We start from the raw sequence: 14,400 nt of genomic DNA, 5'->3' as shown, positions 1-14,400 counted from the left end.
TTTTTGCGCACTCCAGGGAATTTAAATAAAAGTGCTGTTGGTTTATTCGTTTTAAGAATTGTGTTTCTTATTTTGCAAATGAACTCTTCAGATATTGTTTCCTCAGACTTTAATCTCCACATTTTGATGTTTTCCTCCTTCAGAAATGTAAATCTGAGTCTCAGAATATTGGTAGCAGTCCCACAAGTATAACTGTAATCTCCATCTGATTTATTTCCACATGGCTCTGATGCATTTCGTTAACACAGAGGAAAGAAGTCGTCTCATGGCTGTGGTGTAACACTAATGAAATCCCTCTCTGTCTCTCAGACTGGACCCCATCCTGTATAAGAAGTGTCAGGGTGACGCTGCTCGACTCTGCCACACGCACGGCTGGAACGAGACCAGCGAGCTGATGCCGCCGGGCGCCGTCTTCTCCTGCCTCTACCGCCACGCCTACCGCACCGAGGAGCAGGGACGCCGGGTACGATGACATCAGATACAAACACTCTCTTTATTCATATGCTGGATCACAGTCTGTCCTTTAAATGTGACGACAGGGAGAGTCTATTGTCTGATGAACAGGGCTGATGTGTGTGGATGCTCTGTCTGTGTCTGACAGCAGGATGAACAGCTGTAACTCTGGTGTTTTTAAATTTAACAGGTAGACATAGACGAGCAGGTACGTGGTCGGTGATTCACTGAAATCAATCGGTATTGATCCTGGTGAAGGGGTGCATTGATGACGATGATGATGATGATTTAATATAAATCTGTCAGACACTGATAAGCTGGGGGAAATTTTAACTGATGATCCTGCTCCACAACATGGCCAAGCAGCACCAGTCTGTCGCTTTGTGCGTTTAAATTTACAACATCTTACCAACAACAGTGACTAAAATCACTCATTCAATTTTGGGAGGAGCAAGATAAACTATGTAAAGTCACATATGACTGTATACTAGCTAATCAAACTAAATAATATTTTGAGACAGGATGTCCCTGGGTGTTTTTGTCTCCTCTCTACGGGAGGCATCTTGTCATAAAGGGTCAACAGGTATAACATTTACCTTGGTCACCATTTTGTTAAGTGTGTTTAGCGTGCTAACAGCTGCCAACTGGCACTAAACACAAAGTAAAGCTGAGGCGGTGATAGATAAAACAGTTCACCAAAGCTTTTACAATTCATTCAGAGGACGACGTGAACGTGTATATCAAAAAGAGCTGACTGCATTATGAGCCGCTGTCATAGTAAATCACGCAGCCCAGTATTTCCATAAATCTAAAGTGTATCTTTATATTATGTCAACTAAGTAATCAGGGACTAATCCATAAACGCAGTTATAGGCATGAACATGAATTTTAAAATGTATCCTCACAGTAACAGAGAGACTGTAGATCAGGAGTGATGTGAGCAGTGTTTTGTAGTCTGGATTTTAGGATTCATCATCCAGAAACCATGAATGTCTACATAAAATTTTATCCATCTAATACGAGAGTTCCTGCACCATCTGCCACCAGACCTCTGCAGCCGGTCCAGAAGGCTGCCGCTGCCTCTTGGATGTTCAAACTCACACATGACTCTCATCACTACACTGGCTTCATGCTGAAACATGCATCCAGACTCTGGAAGGTGACAGAAACCGCTCCTTCCTGCCTCAAAGCCGTGGCCAAAATGACAATAATGCTCTTCTGCCCCCAACACCTCATGCTAGCCTGCACCTCCTGGCATCTCATTTCTAACATAAAAGTGCTTGTTCTGTAGCAGTGAACATAATTTCAGATGTTTGGTTCAGCGGGATGCACTCTGAACAAAAGCGTCTGCCAAATGAACGTGACGATGACTGGCCCTGCTTGGCCCTGCTTGGCCCTCATATCCATGTAATCAGTGTCTCAGTGGGACGGTCCACTTGGCTCTGGTTTTAGGTAATTACACTCATCAGTGAGAAGACCCTTCACAGCTTGATTTGATATGATTATACAGCCTCAGTAATCTTTGTGTGTGTGTTTGTTTCAGACCTTCAGTGAGCATGTTTCAATTGGTTGTTTGTTTCAATCACACTTCTTTGTAAAGAGCCTTTTAAGTCATGCTTTAAAGCTAAAGGCAGCAGATTGCCTCCTGCTTCAGCAGGGCCTGCTTTGTGTGTGTTTTCCCCCGTCTGTCTGTTGCTGTGTCTTGCAGGTCCTGGTGGGCGGAGCTGAGCAAGTGCAACTGGAAGCACCTGGCCAGTCTCCCAGTGGCAGCTTACCTGAGCCTGACTGTGCAATCAGTTTGCTCTCTTCCCCTCAACCGGCAGCACGTTCTTGTTTAGTTGGCTTCCGCCTGGTTTTCCTGGTTTGTGTTCTACACTGTACAACACCCTGCATACATCACTCACTCACTCACTCATTCACCTGCTGACACACTGAAATACAGATTTACACACCTAATAACTTATCTATGTTTTTGCAGTCTTTTGTTAACAATAAATTTGTGCACTTTTCAGTTGATACCATGTCTTTCATTTTTGTCTTGGCCTATGAGCCGGGTCATGACAAATTGGGGGTTCCTTCGGGCTCTTCCCAGCTGCCACTGGGAGACTGGCCAGGTGCTCCCAGTTGCACTTGCCCAGCTCCGCCCACCAGGACCTGCAAGACACAGCAACAGACGGACAGGGGAAAACACACACAAGGCATGCCCTGCTGAAGCAGGAGGCCGTCACGATATATCAGAGCTGTAACTACAGTATGACATGGATGTTGACATTAGTGATAATTACAAGTCAAAAACTGGTAATTACAGTGACTCTGAATGCAGCATCAGGGGTCTGGGGAATTAATCAAGTAGGTGAGGGTCAAACTATATCATCAGCTAATATTAGCTTATCACAGATATATTGGTGGTGGCACATATCTGCCGATAAGTAACAAGAAAATTGACTTCTGGTGTCGGCCCCAGCAATCAGGCATCACCAGGCTCTAGTAGAAGCTTATGTGTGTCTATATGTGTGTGTGTGTTTGCAGTTATCTCGGGACTGTAAGGTGGAGGTTCAGAGGATTCTCCACCAGAGGGCGCTGGATGTGAAGTTGGACCCTGAGCTGCAGAAACGATGCATGACTGACCTCGGGAAGTGGTGCAGCGAGAAGACGGACACTGGACAGGTGAGACAGACATGTAGTGTTACTACTGCTGACACCTGCTACTGCAGTGCTTGCTTTTTTACCCAGTGGTGGATGTTTGAGCGCCCCCTGTTGGCTATTTGGTTCAACGTAACAGCTCTTCTTGCACCTTATCATGTTTGTTTATAAGGAAAACTCCTCAGAAACCAGGTTTTCCATGTTGCAGTTTAAATACTATGTATGTATACTTTACTGACATTTCCCACATACTGTATGTGTGTCTTCGTGTGTGTGTTCAGGAGCTGGAGTGTCTGCAGGATCATTTGGAGGACCTGGTGCCGGCCTGCAGGGAGGTCGTGGGGAACCTGACTGAGCTGGAGTCAGAGGTCATTAAAATCAAGTTGAAATAAGTGTTCACCTGAGCAGCTAATGAGCTGATATGTTTCTGTGTCTCACTTGCACATTTTGAGCTTTTCGTTTCTCCGTTTGCTGCAGGACATTCAGATTGACGCTCTGCTCATCAGAGCCTGTGAGCCGGTCACTCAGGCCCACTGCCATGTGAGTACATGCACTGTCCTATGTATACACACAAAAAGATATACAGTACAGGGGGACACAAATTTAAACACCTGGTAATCTAACACAACTATATATAGTAGCTGTGCAATGAATCCTACGTTTGTGAAAAATAGGTTAATTGACAAGCAGGTTTTCACATACAATTATTTTGCATTGTTACAAGAAGAATAGTAAGAGAAATAAAAAAAAGAAAAAACAAGACAAATATGTCAATAATCATGAATAAAAATGGACATTTACTACAAAAAAGTTGGAAAAATATACATAAAAATGGGCAAAATATACCTTTTAAAATGAAAAGGGCTGTACAGTGCTTGAACTGGATGGATTTTGACTAAAAACCACACTCATTTTTAACACCTTGGCCCCATTATTCATGCATGTTTATACTCGCCAAGCAATGACTCATGATCTTTTCAGCTTTTTGTCGACTGCTGTCAGAATAAAATCACTGCTTCACCAATACTTTTGTCCATAAAATAAAAGATCTGAAAAACTAAGATTGCTCCCTGCAGGACCAACCCTGTCGATTTAGACATTGTGCTAAAATTTAAAATCATAGTCCAGTGGCCAGACTAAAAACTCATGCTCACAAAGGTTGAATATTTTTGATTTAAGTGACCCTGACTTTCCCCTTTCCTTTCAAAACAGTCATGGGGTGTAAAGGCCGATTCATAGTTTCTGCGCCTGTGTCCGCTCAGTCTGTGTGACATAAATGTCATCAGCCGCCCCGTGAGGGTCCGTGCAGACCCCTGTGTGGATGTCCACGTTTTGCCCTTCTTTGTGACCACGTGGACTGTACACATAGCAACTGCTGACTGCGCCTGCTCCAAAGTCAGGTCCACAGTCCAGTCTAGTCCGAATCAACCAGCTGCAACTGTTGCACCATATTAAAGTTGGTGTTAAGTTGGATACTCCAAGCAGTTTCACCTAATGTTGGTAGTAGGACGGTAAGCTCACCTCTCAGCCCTTAAGTTTACTTTTGGAGGCTGATATAGACCCTCAGTTGTGCTATAAATGGAACCACATCTGCAACACCACAGCTATCCACAAATGTTTACTGTAGAGAGTAGTCTCAGGGCTTTAGATTCAGGTATTTTGTTTTCTTTAATGATATGTAAATGATAAGGTTTTTTCTTGTTAATGTGTGTGTGTGTGTGTGTGTGTGTGTGTGTGTGTGTAGGATGTCGCTGATAACCAGATCGACACAGGTGACCTGATGGAGTGTTTGGTTCAGAATAAACACCAGAAGGAGATGAACGACAAGTGTTCAGTTGGAGTCACACACTTCCAGCTGGTCAGTACATCTGAAATGTCAAATATTTTATCCCAGCCACAACAAACTAGTTAATATTAGCAGCTTTTGTCCCTCTGTTTCTGTTCAAGTACCATCTGATACAGCTGACTGTATTTTAATCTCTCTGGACTGACAGATGGTCTTTCATGTAAACACTGATTCGCTCAGCTCGAATCTTTAGGAGTGTGAAACTTTAATTGTTCCCTCTGTGATATTAAACTGTTACAAGATCCGGCAGGACAGAAGAGAGAAAAATGGAAAACCGATGGAGACCTACAGCACAGGTTTTTGTGGTTATTGCTGTTTAATGTGAGTGATGCTAATAAATGCTCAACTTTCAGGTTCAAATGAAGGATTTCCGGTTCTCCTACAAGTTCAAGATGGCCTGTAAGGAGGACGTTCTCCGCTTGTGTCCAAACATCAAGAAGAAGTGAGTTTGTTTTCCATGAGTTCTCTTTGTGAGAAGCGGGTTAGTTCAAAGTGTTTTCTGCATCCAGCTGATCAGATTTAAATGAACATAACTGACACTTTCCCCGTCCATGACGCCGCAGGGTGGATGTGGTCATCTGTCTCAGCACCACAGTGAGGAACGACACGTTGCAGGAGGCCAGGGAGCAGCGGGTTTCCCTGAAATGTCGTAAACAGCTGCGGGTGGAGGAGCTGGAGATGGTACCTCACACACACACACACACACACGTCATGTCATTTATCCAAACACACTCTAATGGCTGAAATACATGAGGCACAGACACAGCGACACTTCTGTCACAGCATGCTCACAGCAGAGTGCGTCCATTAGAATCACCTGAAGCTGCCACACAGACCACAGAAGCCGTGCGCACCTGTGTGGTTCAATGACAGCATTCTAACTAAATGCTCCACATTAGTGTGCTGGTTAACTTGTAACGCTGTAAAACTCCCCCCTCTTGTCTCCTTCCCTCTCAGTCGGAGGATATTCGGTTGGAGCCAGAGTTGTACGATCCCTGTAAGTCAGACATCAGTCGTTTGTGTCCCAACGTGGCCTTTGGAAACGCTCAGGTGAACATCAGGCAGTGTGGAATCAGCTGAAAATCACAAACAATAAAAACATTTTGTCAGTTTCTCATGTTCTGCTCTTTCTCTTCCTTCCCTCCTCCTCCCTCCGTCTGCACCTCAGATGATCGAGTGTCTGAAGGAGCAGAAGAAGCAGCTCAGTCAGCGCTGCCACCAGCGGATCTTCAGGCTGCAGGAGGTGGAGATGACCGACCCCGAGCTGGACTACCAGCTGATGAGAGTCTGCAAGCAGATGATCAAGGTGAGGACAAGGAGGAGGAGGAGGAGGGGGAAGAAGAGCATTGCAATGAACAAATAAAAACTGTCAGAATGATCCTTTAGGCAGTCTGGTTGTTGATGAAGCTTCTCTCCCGCAGCGTTTCTGTACTGATGCGGACGCCAGAAACGTCCTTCAGTGTCTGAAACAGAACAAGAACAGCGAGCTGATGGATCCTAAGTGCAAACAGATGATCACCAAGAGACAGATCACACAGAACACAGGTCAGTATACATGTTACTAATATGAAAGGAGGAGATGTCGTACATCTGAACCTGATCTGACTTGACCTTCAGCTCACTGACACTCCTCCATTCTCCTCCTCCTCCAGACTACAGGTTGAACCCGGTGTTGAGAAAAGCCTGTCGAGCCGACATCCCAAAGTTCTGCCAGCCAATCCTGAACAAGGCGAGCGAGGACAGTGAGCTGGAGGGCCAGGTCATTGCCTGCCTCAAACTCAAATACGCCGACCAGGTCAGTCCAAGACGTCGCATCACAATCAGCCTCCTAAAACCTCAGAAGACACTCCTATATTTGTGTTTGTGATGCTTTCTAAATATGAACATCCTTTAATGGCACTGGTAAAAAGAGAAAAACCATGAGTTCTGGATCACTGGTGATTGTCGTCTTAAACTTGTATGTTTTCTGGGGTTTGGTTCAGAGGTTGTCTCCAGACTGTGAGGACCAGATCAGAGTGATTCTCCAGGAGTCAGCACTCGACTACAGACTGGACCCACAGCTGCAGATGCACTGCACAGATGAGGTACACACACACACACACACACACACACACACACACACACACAACCTAATGGTCTATCTTAGATCTGTGCATCAAACCAACTTTTCCTTAATTTCCTTTTCACTGTTGATAATTTCCTGTTTCCGCTCTACTCTTCACTCCTCCCCTCTGTCCTTTCCTGTATCCTCTCCTCTTCACTCCTCTCTCCTGTTTCCTTTCCTCTCTCCTGTTTTCTGTCCTTCCTTCTTTTCTGTCCTTACCTGTTTCCTCCCCTCTCCTCTCTTTGTTTTTACCTGTACCCTCTCGTTTCCTCTTTCCTCTCCTTCATCTTTTTCTTTATCCTCTACTCCCCTCTCCTCTACTTTGTCATTTGCTTTATCCTCTCCTCTCCTGTTTCCTTCCATCGCCTTGCGTCCTCTCCTTTACCCTCTCCTCTTCTGTCTCCTCTGCCTCTCCTCTGTCCGGTTTTCTCTCCTCTCTCCCCTCCTATTTATCCCCTCTCTTCTCCTCCTGCAGATCTCCAGGTTGTGTGCGGAGGAGGCAGCAGCTCAGGAGCAGACAGGACAAGTGGAGGAGTGTCTGAAAGTCAACTTGCTGAAAATCAAACAGGAGGCCTGTAAAAAGGTAAATATTATTCACTGTTATTGTTCTGCACAGTGCACTATGCTTTTATCTTGATATTAACTGTTATTAATCAGATAGTAGACTGATCTAACTACATGAGTTAGTTAACAGCATATAATCTTTGTTGAATTTGTACCATGTAATGTGGTAATAGAGTTAGAGTATCAGCAGGGACTCTTTTTAAAGGTTTAAAATGTCTGAATCTCATTGAGATGAGTCAACATGTGGTCTGAATGGATCTGGCGTTGTTGTAGAAACTCAGCTGTGTTTGCTCCATCTACCTTCTCCTCTTTTTGTTTCTTCTTGTCTGTAGGAAGTCCTCAACATGCTGAAGGAGAGTAAAGCAGACATCTTCGTAGACCCGGTCCTTCACACAGCCTGCGCTCTGGACCTCAAACACCACTGTGCCGCCATCACACCTGGCAGAGGACGGCGTAGGTTTTTTCACACAATATTTGCTCAGCACATTTTGTTGGTCTGGAGGTTTTCATGCCTTTCAGTGAAAGTTTCCTCTGTGTGTTTGAATGTCTTTCTGTGTTGCTCTCTCTCTCCGTCCAGAGATGTCGTGTCTAATGGAGGCGTTACAGGACAAGAGAGTTCGTCTGCAGCCGGAGTGTAAGAAAAGACTTCAAGACCGCATCGACATGTGGAGCTACGCTGCAAAGGTAAAACACCAGGAGACAGTACCTGCAGAATCTTCAAAAGATTTCTAATGTTTTTGTCCTAGTTTAATGTTGTTTTTTTTTATTTTGGAGGCACCAAATTTCATCTGAGCTACATGTAAATAAACATATGCATATCTACTTTTGCATTATTTTATTTTAAATCTTCATTTATCACTGCTTTGTTCCTATATTAGCTCATTAGCTTACACTTTTTTTGCTAAGAGTTAGATGACGTTGATTAATAGCAAGAGCCAGAGGGCGATTAGCTTAGCATGAGCACTGGAAACAAAAAAGCTTGTCTGGCTTTCAAAGCTCAAAAAACTGTGTTCATTAATTGATATGTTTTATCACGTTTATTCTATACGCAAACTAAAATGTAAAATTGATAAGTTGTGATTTTAAAGGAAGCTGTGCGCTGAAATGGTTTCTTTACACCCAAAGAGAAATAGTTCCAACATGAAGTGATCCCTAAGACACACCAAGCCAACGGTTGGCCGCTGGTCAATGTTGGAGCGTCAGTCAGTATCTGTTGCCCTAGGTTTTATGGTGTGCCCTGTACCACTGGCACAAGTTGGCCCTTGTTTCCTGTTTTTCGGCCAGCGGAGGGCTTCTCAGACTTCAGCATGTTGAGTCGGCGTTGGAGCCGGCAGAACCTGTCAGTGAATGAAATCACTCGGATTGGCAGTTCAGCTCAGTGCATGAGAAGAAAAACGGAAATAAGGAAAGCAAACAAAAGACTGAAGTCAAGAGGGTGATTGACAATTGTTTGTGCTATTGTTGGTTAGCACATAACACATAAATATCCTTTGTTCTTTCAACATCAGGCTGGGTTGTTAACATGCTAACTGGCTAACTAGCATCTTGAATCCGTCCTGTCGGTCTTCCAGTTTCCCTTTTTTAATGACGCAAACAGACTGCTGCCACCTGCTGATATAGAGAATTATTTTCTCTGATGCAGACACAGAACATGTATGCTAATTTGCTGTTGGCTGTAGTCTCTGCGGTGTGTTCATGTGCAACTTTTTAGCTGAGACACAGGCAACGTGAGACGACACAACAGTTGGCCAGTTAGTGAATGTTGATTTGGTGTGTCTGGGCCTCCAAACTACAACTTGTTTTTTGGTCTGAACTAACTGCTAACGCCAGTATGCTAACATGTTGATGTTCGCCATCTTCGCTCAGTGTTAGTATGCTAACTACATCTTATTGCTTAACATATAGTACAGCTAATGTTATCAGTTTGTAGGTGTGTGATCATAAACGAGAGTGTTAGACAAATAAAATTAGACCTGATGGTGACGCTGCAGATAAAATAAGGAGATCGACAAAGTTATTATAGTTCAGCCTCTGAGGAGCATGAATGTTTGTACTAAATGTCATGTTAATCCATCCAGTGGTTGCCAAGATACACTGCCTGGCCAAAAAAAAAGTCGCCACCTGGATTTAACTAAGCAAATAGGTACGAGCCTCCTATTGGATAATTACTGCATGGGCGATTATCTTTCAGCTGGCAACAAGTTATTTAACCCCAACTGGTGCAATGAGTTGCTTCTCATTTCCTAAACAACCATGTCGAAAGACACATCCCGTGGTCGTGGAAAAGATGTTAGTCTGTTTGAGAAGGGTCAAATCATTGGCATGCATCAAGCAGAGAAAACATCTAAGGAGATTGCAGAAACTACTAAAATTGGGTTAAGAACTGTCCAACGCATTATTAAAAACTGGAAGGATAGTGGGGACCCATCGTCTTTGAGGAAGAAATGTGGCCGGAAAAAAAAATCCTCAGTGATCGTGATCGGCAATCACTTAAACGTTTGGTGAGATCAAATCGAAGAAAAACAACAGTAGAACTCAGGGCTATGTTTAATAGTGAAAGTAAGAGCATTTCCACACGAACAATGCGAAGGGAACTCAAGGGATTGGGACTGAACAGCTGTGTAGCCTTAAGAAAACCACTAATCAGTGAGGCTAACTGGAAAAAAAGGCTTCAGTTTGCTAGGGAGCATAAAGATTGGACTCTGGAGCAATGGAAGAAGGTCATGTGGTCTGATGAGTCCAGATTTACCCTGTTCCAGAGTGATGGGCGCATCAGGGTAAGAAGAGAGGCAGATGAAGTGATGCACCCATCATGCCTAGTGCCTACTGTACAAGCCTGTGGGGGCAGTGTTATGATCTGGGGTTGCTGCAGTTGGTCAGGTCTAGGTTCAGCAACAGTATGTGCTCAAAGAATGAGGTCAGCTGACTACCTGAATATACTGAATGACCAGGTTATTCCATCAATGGATTTTTTCTTCCCTGATGGCACGGGCATATTCCAAGATGACAATGCCAGGATTCATCGGGCTCAAATTGTGAAAGACTGGCTCAGGGAGCATGAGACATCATTTTCACACATGGATTGGCCACCACAGAGTCCAGACCTTAACCCCATTGAGAATCTTTGGGATGTGGTGGAGAAGGCTTTGCGCAGCGGTCAGACTCTACCATCATCAATGCAAGATCTTGATGAAAAATTAATGCAACACTGGATGGAAATAAATTTTGTGACATTGCAGAAGCTTATCGAAACAATGCCACAGCGAATGTGTGCCGTAATCACAGCTAAAGGCGGTCCAACGAAATATTAGAGTGTATGACCTTTTTTTTTGGTGGTGACTTTTTTTTTGGCCAGGCAGTGTATTTCAGTCTGGACATCCGTAGAGCCACGTGGCTAGCAATGCTAAAAAGCTGTATTACTACAATGTGAACCTTTCCCTCTGTCCTGCAGGTGGCGCCAGCAGAGGGCTTCTCAGACCTGGCTGTGCAGGTGATGACATCACCCTCCAAGAACTACATCCTGCTCATGATCGCACTGAGCGTGTGCGTCCTCTTCCTCGTGGGGCTGCTGTGCGGTCGGATCACCAAGCGAGTGACGAGAGAACTGAAGGACCGGTAGAAGACGAGAGCTCTGACGAAAGACTGACTCCTCGCACCTTCTTCCTCCCCCTCCTCCTCCTCCTCCTCCTCCTCTTCTTCCTCTTCCTCTCTCAGATGCCCGGTCTGTAACCAGCCAAACTGCACAGTGCCAACGCCAGTGTCCACATCTGGAACTCGTCTGTTTATTGGCTGCTGCTGAATATTTGCATCAAATGCAAAACGGCCCCCCGATTCTCACAAAATCTCCATTTGGGCATCTCCAAACCGGTCGTCTGATTGGAGCGTTTCTTTCCTTGATCATATTCCTCCTTCCCCAACAAATCTGCTTCTGCCGAGGATGTTTTTTGGGGTCGGATGTGGGGTCGTCCGGCATCCTTTAAGTTTCTAAATTAGCGCTGTTCATGATGTGACTGAGGGCTGCTTAGGATTGCTTTCCACTCGTTGAGTCCTGATGCTTTTTTTGTGATATTTAACAGAGACTGGAGCATGTAGAGCAACAGGAGATTGTTTCTTTCTATACGACTGCAGCTGCCTGAATCGCACACGGAGCAACAAAACTTTGAATTCTTTGAGATGTTCTTGTTGCTTTGAAACATTTTTTCTCATCAAATCATGAAGTCCTCTCCACTACAGGATCACGTCCAGCTTGCCGGATATACATCAAGTTATAGCTTCTCCTGGATATTTTCACCATGACCTGCGTAGCCCCGTGTTCTCTGTTGCCTTTAATGAACACGGTCTGACACATAACACACAGAGCGGCTTTGTTTTCTGCATTTAATGACTAAACAAGCTGCCTGTGTGCAAACATGAGCAGTTGGGAGGAAGTGATTGTTAATGTGGATATATAGCATTTACACAGCTCTGCGTACAAAACTTTTTTTTCCCCCAAATGTTTGATAATTTATGCACCAATGTCATGCCAGAGGTCAGACTGCCCTGTTGAACCTGCCCTGAGCTGCTAACACATTGACATGATGTGAGGTTTACTCCGCAGGCCTACGTTTGTTTGTTTGTTTCTGCCGACATTTAAAGTGCATTCACACTCCTGCACGTACACAAACAGTGCATGAACTTAAGACGTGAGACAAAACACCGTCTTAAATCGGCACATACAAGTCAGAGGTAATCATGTAAGATTTTAAAATGCCATTTTTCACAGAAATGAGTTACAGGATAATCTTTTTTCTTTTTAAAATAGGTGGGATTAAATAGTTTATCTTAAAATAAAGACTGGAGGGAGGGGAGGGGAAACAGGCAGCCTGGCTCGGTCCAAAGTTGGGAAAACATGTACCGTTAAACTTCAATTAATAGCCTGGGCTATTATTTGCTTAAATCACTTAACTCAACAGGCCTATGTTTGGGACAGGCCTTTAATTCCTTTCACCTACAACCAGTCAGAGCAATGAAACGTGAAGTAGCGCTGAGCAACATACAAATGTAAACAGACTACAGCGTGGCGAGATGTGGTGGTGTAGCATCAATATGTCTGTGAACGAGTGTTGCTGATTTTGCCATCACAATTTTAACATAGTATTTCAACAGGAAGTTAAACATCAGCTTCAGCCATCTTTGAAAATGCCTCAATAGCGCTTCTCTTACTCAGCTAGGTGTTCGCTCCCTTGTGTCACTAGGGTGAGCAAGCCGAATAACGTCATCACATATTTTTGGCTCTGCCAGTTGTCAGTCATCGAATCAAACATGACCAATATTAGATAAATGATTGTGATTGGTCAGGTCCTTTGGAAATCTGTCTTAATGGGAGGGGGACCAGACATACCAGAGCAAATAAAACGAGCTCACAGACTCGCCTGATTCCCAGACTACCTGTGTGCAGCAGTCAGGGTGAATTAGGGTGACTGGTCTGTGTGTTTAGATCAAAGTTACATTTGATTGAATGTCTGATTCAGATGTGACGTATCGCCTGAAGCTTCAACTGACAAATTTTCACTTTCATGATAAACATTTACTGTACATGACGCATATGAGCAAAAATATTTGTAACAGGGCGACATCACATTTAGAAAAATACATTTGTAGTGTGCCATCATGATCTAAATGCTGTTATATTACTTATTATTAATAGTAAAGAAAAAGCAAGACACAAAGGATGTTTGGTTTCATGCTGACGTTACAACAATGAATTAGTTTTGAAAACCCAGACGGAAAATCCCCTGCACAGTATTTTACAGACTGTTGAGCCACAAATTTTTTTTGCAGGTAAATGACTTTAATTGTAACTAAAGAGATGCAAACATTATTTTGCTTTTTTTTTTTTTAATTTTTCGATTGATGGATATTTAATTTTGCACTTTAACATGGTGTACATCAGTGACATCACTGGACAATGAGCCTCGTTCATCTCATTCATTTGTAAAAATATTTCCGAACAATAACCTCACCTTTCTGTTTGCAGCTTTTGGTTGAATATTAATATTTGTGAATGATTTAAAAACAGTGTCACACAGATGAGTAGTTTGTGCAGCGTATACACAATATTTCTGAACATTTACAAAAGTTAACGAAGCTGAAGTTGCAGATTATTCGAATGTGAACAAAGAGACGTCCTCTACCTGAAAGCCGACGGATCAATCAGATAGAAACCAACAGCTGGCTGCTTTGAGCTTTTCTAAACCATCTTTATGTTCCTGTTGGTGTCTGCTGACGTCAGACGTTGAATCAGAGCGACTCCACAGGAAGTAAAGATGGCTGTCATCATAACCAGTTTTGTCTCTACGTGAACAAACTTTATCGGTGTGCAGTTTTTTATTTGTTTTTACATTATGCCATGTAATATGAAGCCGTAACAGATTTATCATTGTGAGGTTTGATTTTGCTGTACAGATAAAAATTTGTCAATTTAATAAACCTGTCTGCAGATTTTCATATCTTTGGCTCCACCTGAGACTTTTTAAATGTTCATGTCATCTTTACTTATGTGATACAGAAGCATGAAAACAGATTGATGCCCTTTCTAGAGGACCAAAAGTGATTATAAACTAATGACAACATGCTTACAAATATTCAATTTCTGTCAATAGATGCTCCTAAATCCTACACACTGGACCTTTAAGGCACAACTTAAATGCAGAGTTTACACTGTGGTATTAATACTTTTATTTAAATAAAATATCTGAGTACTTCCTCTACCTCTTCTGTCCGATGATAAATGGACCTGCGCTATTCACAC

The 14,400-nt window shown here is 43.4% G+C and overlaps 1 protein-coding gene across 2 annotated transcripts in view; it reads left to right on the top strand.

Moving 5' to 3' along the window:
• LOC117257919 (Golgi apparatus protein 1-like) overlaps positions 1-14,095 on the top strand; it is a 31,533-nt gene extending 17,438 nt beyond the window's left edge. Inside the window, exons 11-27 of one of the 2 annotated variants that reach the window (XM_033628338.2) lie at positions 310-463; positions 644-661; positions 2,983-3,120; positions 3,378-3,464; positions 3,574-3,636; positions 4,841-4,954; positions 5,296-5,384; positions 5,506-5,623; positions 5,900-5,992; positions 6,111-6,248; positions 6,364-6,487; positions 6,595-6,737; positions 6,925-7,026; positions 7,522-7,629; positions 7,943-8,063; positions 8,188-8,294; positions 11,062-14,095. In XM_033628338.2, the coding sequence (XP_033484229.1) occupies positions 310-463; positions 644-661; positions 2,983-3,120; positions 3,378-3,464; positions 3,574-3,636; positions 4,841-4,954; positions 5,296-5,384; positions 5,506-5,623; positions 5,900-5,992; positions 6,111-6,248; positions 6,364-6,487; positions 6,595-6,737; positions 6,925-7,026; positions 7,522-7,629; positions 7,943-8,063; positions 8,188-8,294; positions 11,062-11,229 (1,885 nt within the window). In that variant the 3' untranslated portion in view covers positions 11,230-14,095. The remainder of the gene's footprint in view (positions 1-309; positions 464-643; positions 662-2,982; positions 3,121-3,377; positions 3,465-3,573; positions 3,637-4,840; positions 4,955-5,295; positions 5,385-5,505; positions 5,624-5,899; positions 5,993-6,110; positions 6,249-6,363; positions 6,488-6,594; positions 6,738-6,924; positions 7,027-7,521; positions 7,630-7,942; positions 8,064-8,187; positions 8,295-11,061) is intronic. The other variant, XM_033628345.2, reaches the window with a different exon arrangement.
• Positions 14,096-14,400: the final 305 nt, after the last annotated feature.

Source organism: Epinephelus lanceolatus, chromosome 2, assembly GCF_041903045.1.
Source record: "Epinephelus lanceolatus isolate andai-2023 chromosome 2, ASM4190304v1, whole genome shotgun sequence".
Taxonomy (NCBI): domain Eukaryota; kingdom Metazoa; phylum Chordata; class Actinopteri; order Perciformes; family Serranidae; genus Epinephelus; species Epinephelus lanceolatus.
This window is presented reverse-complemented; position numbering and strand designations above follow the sequence as displayed.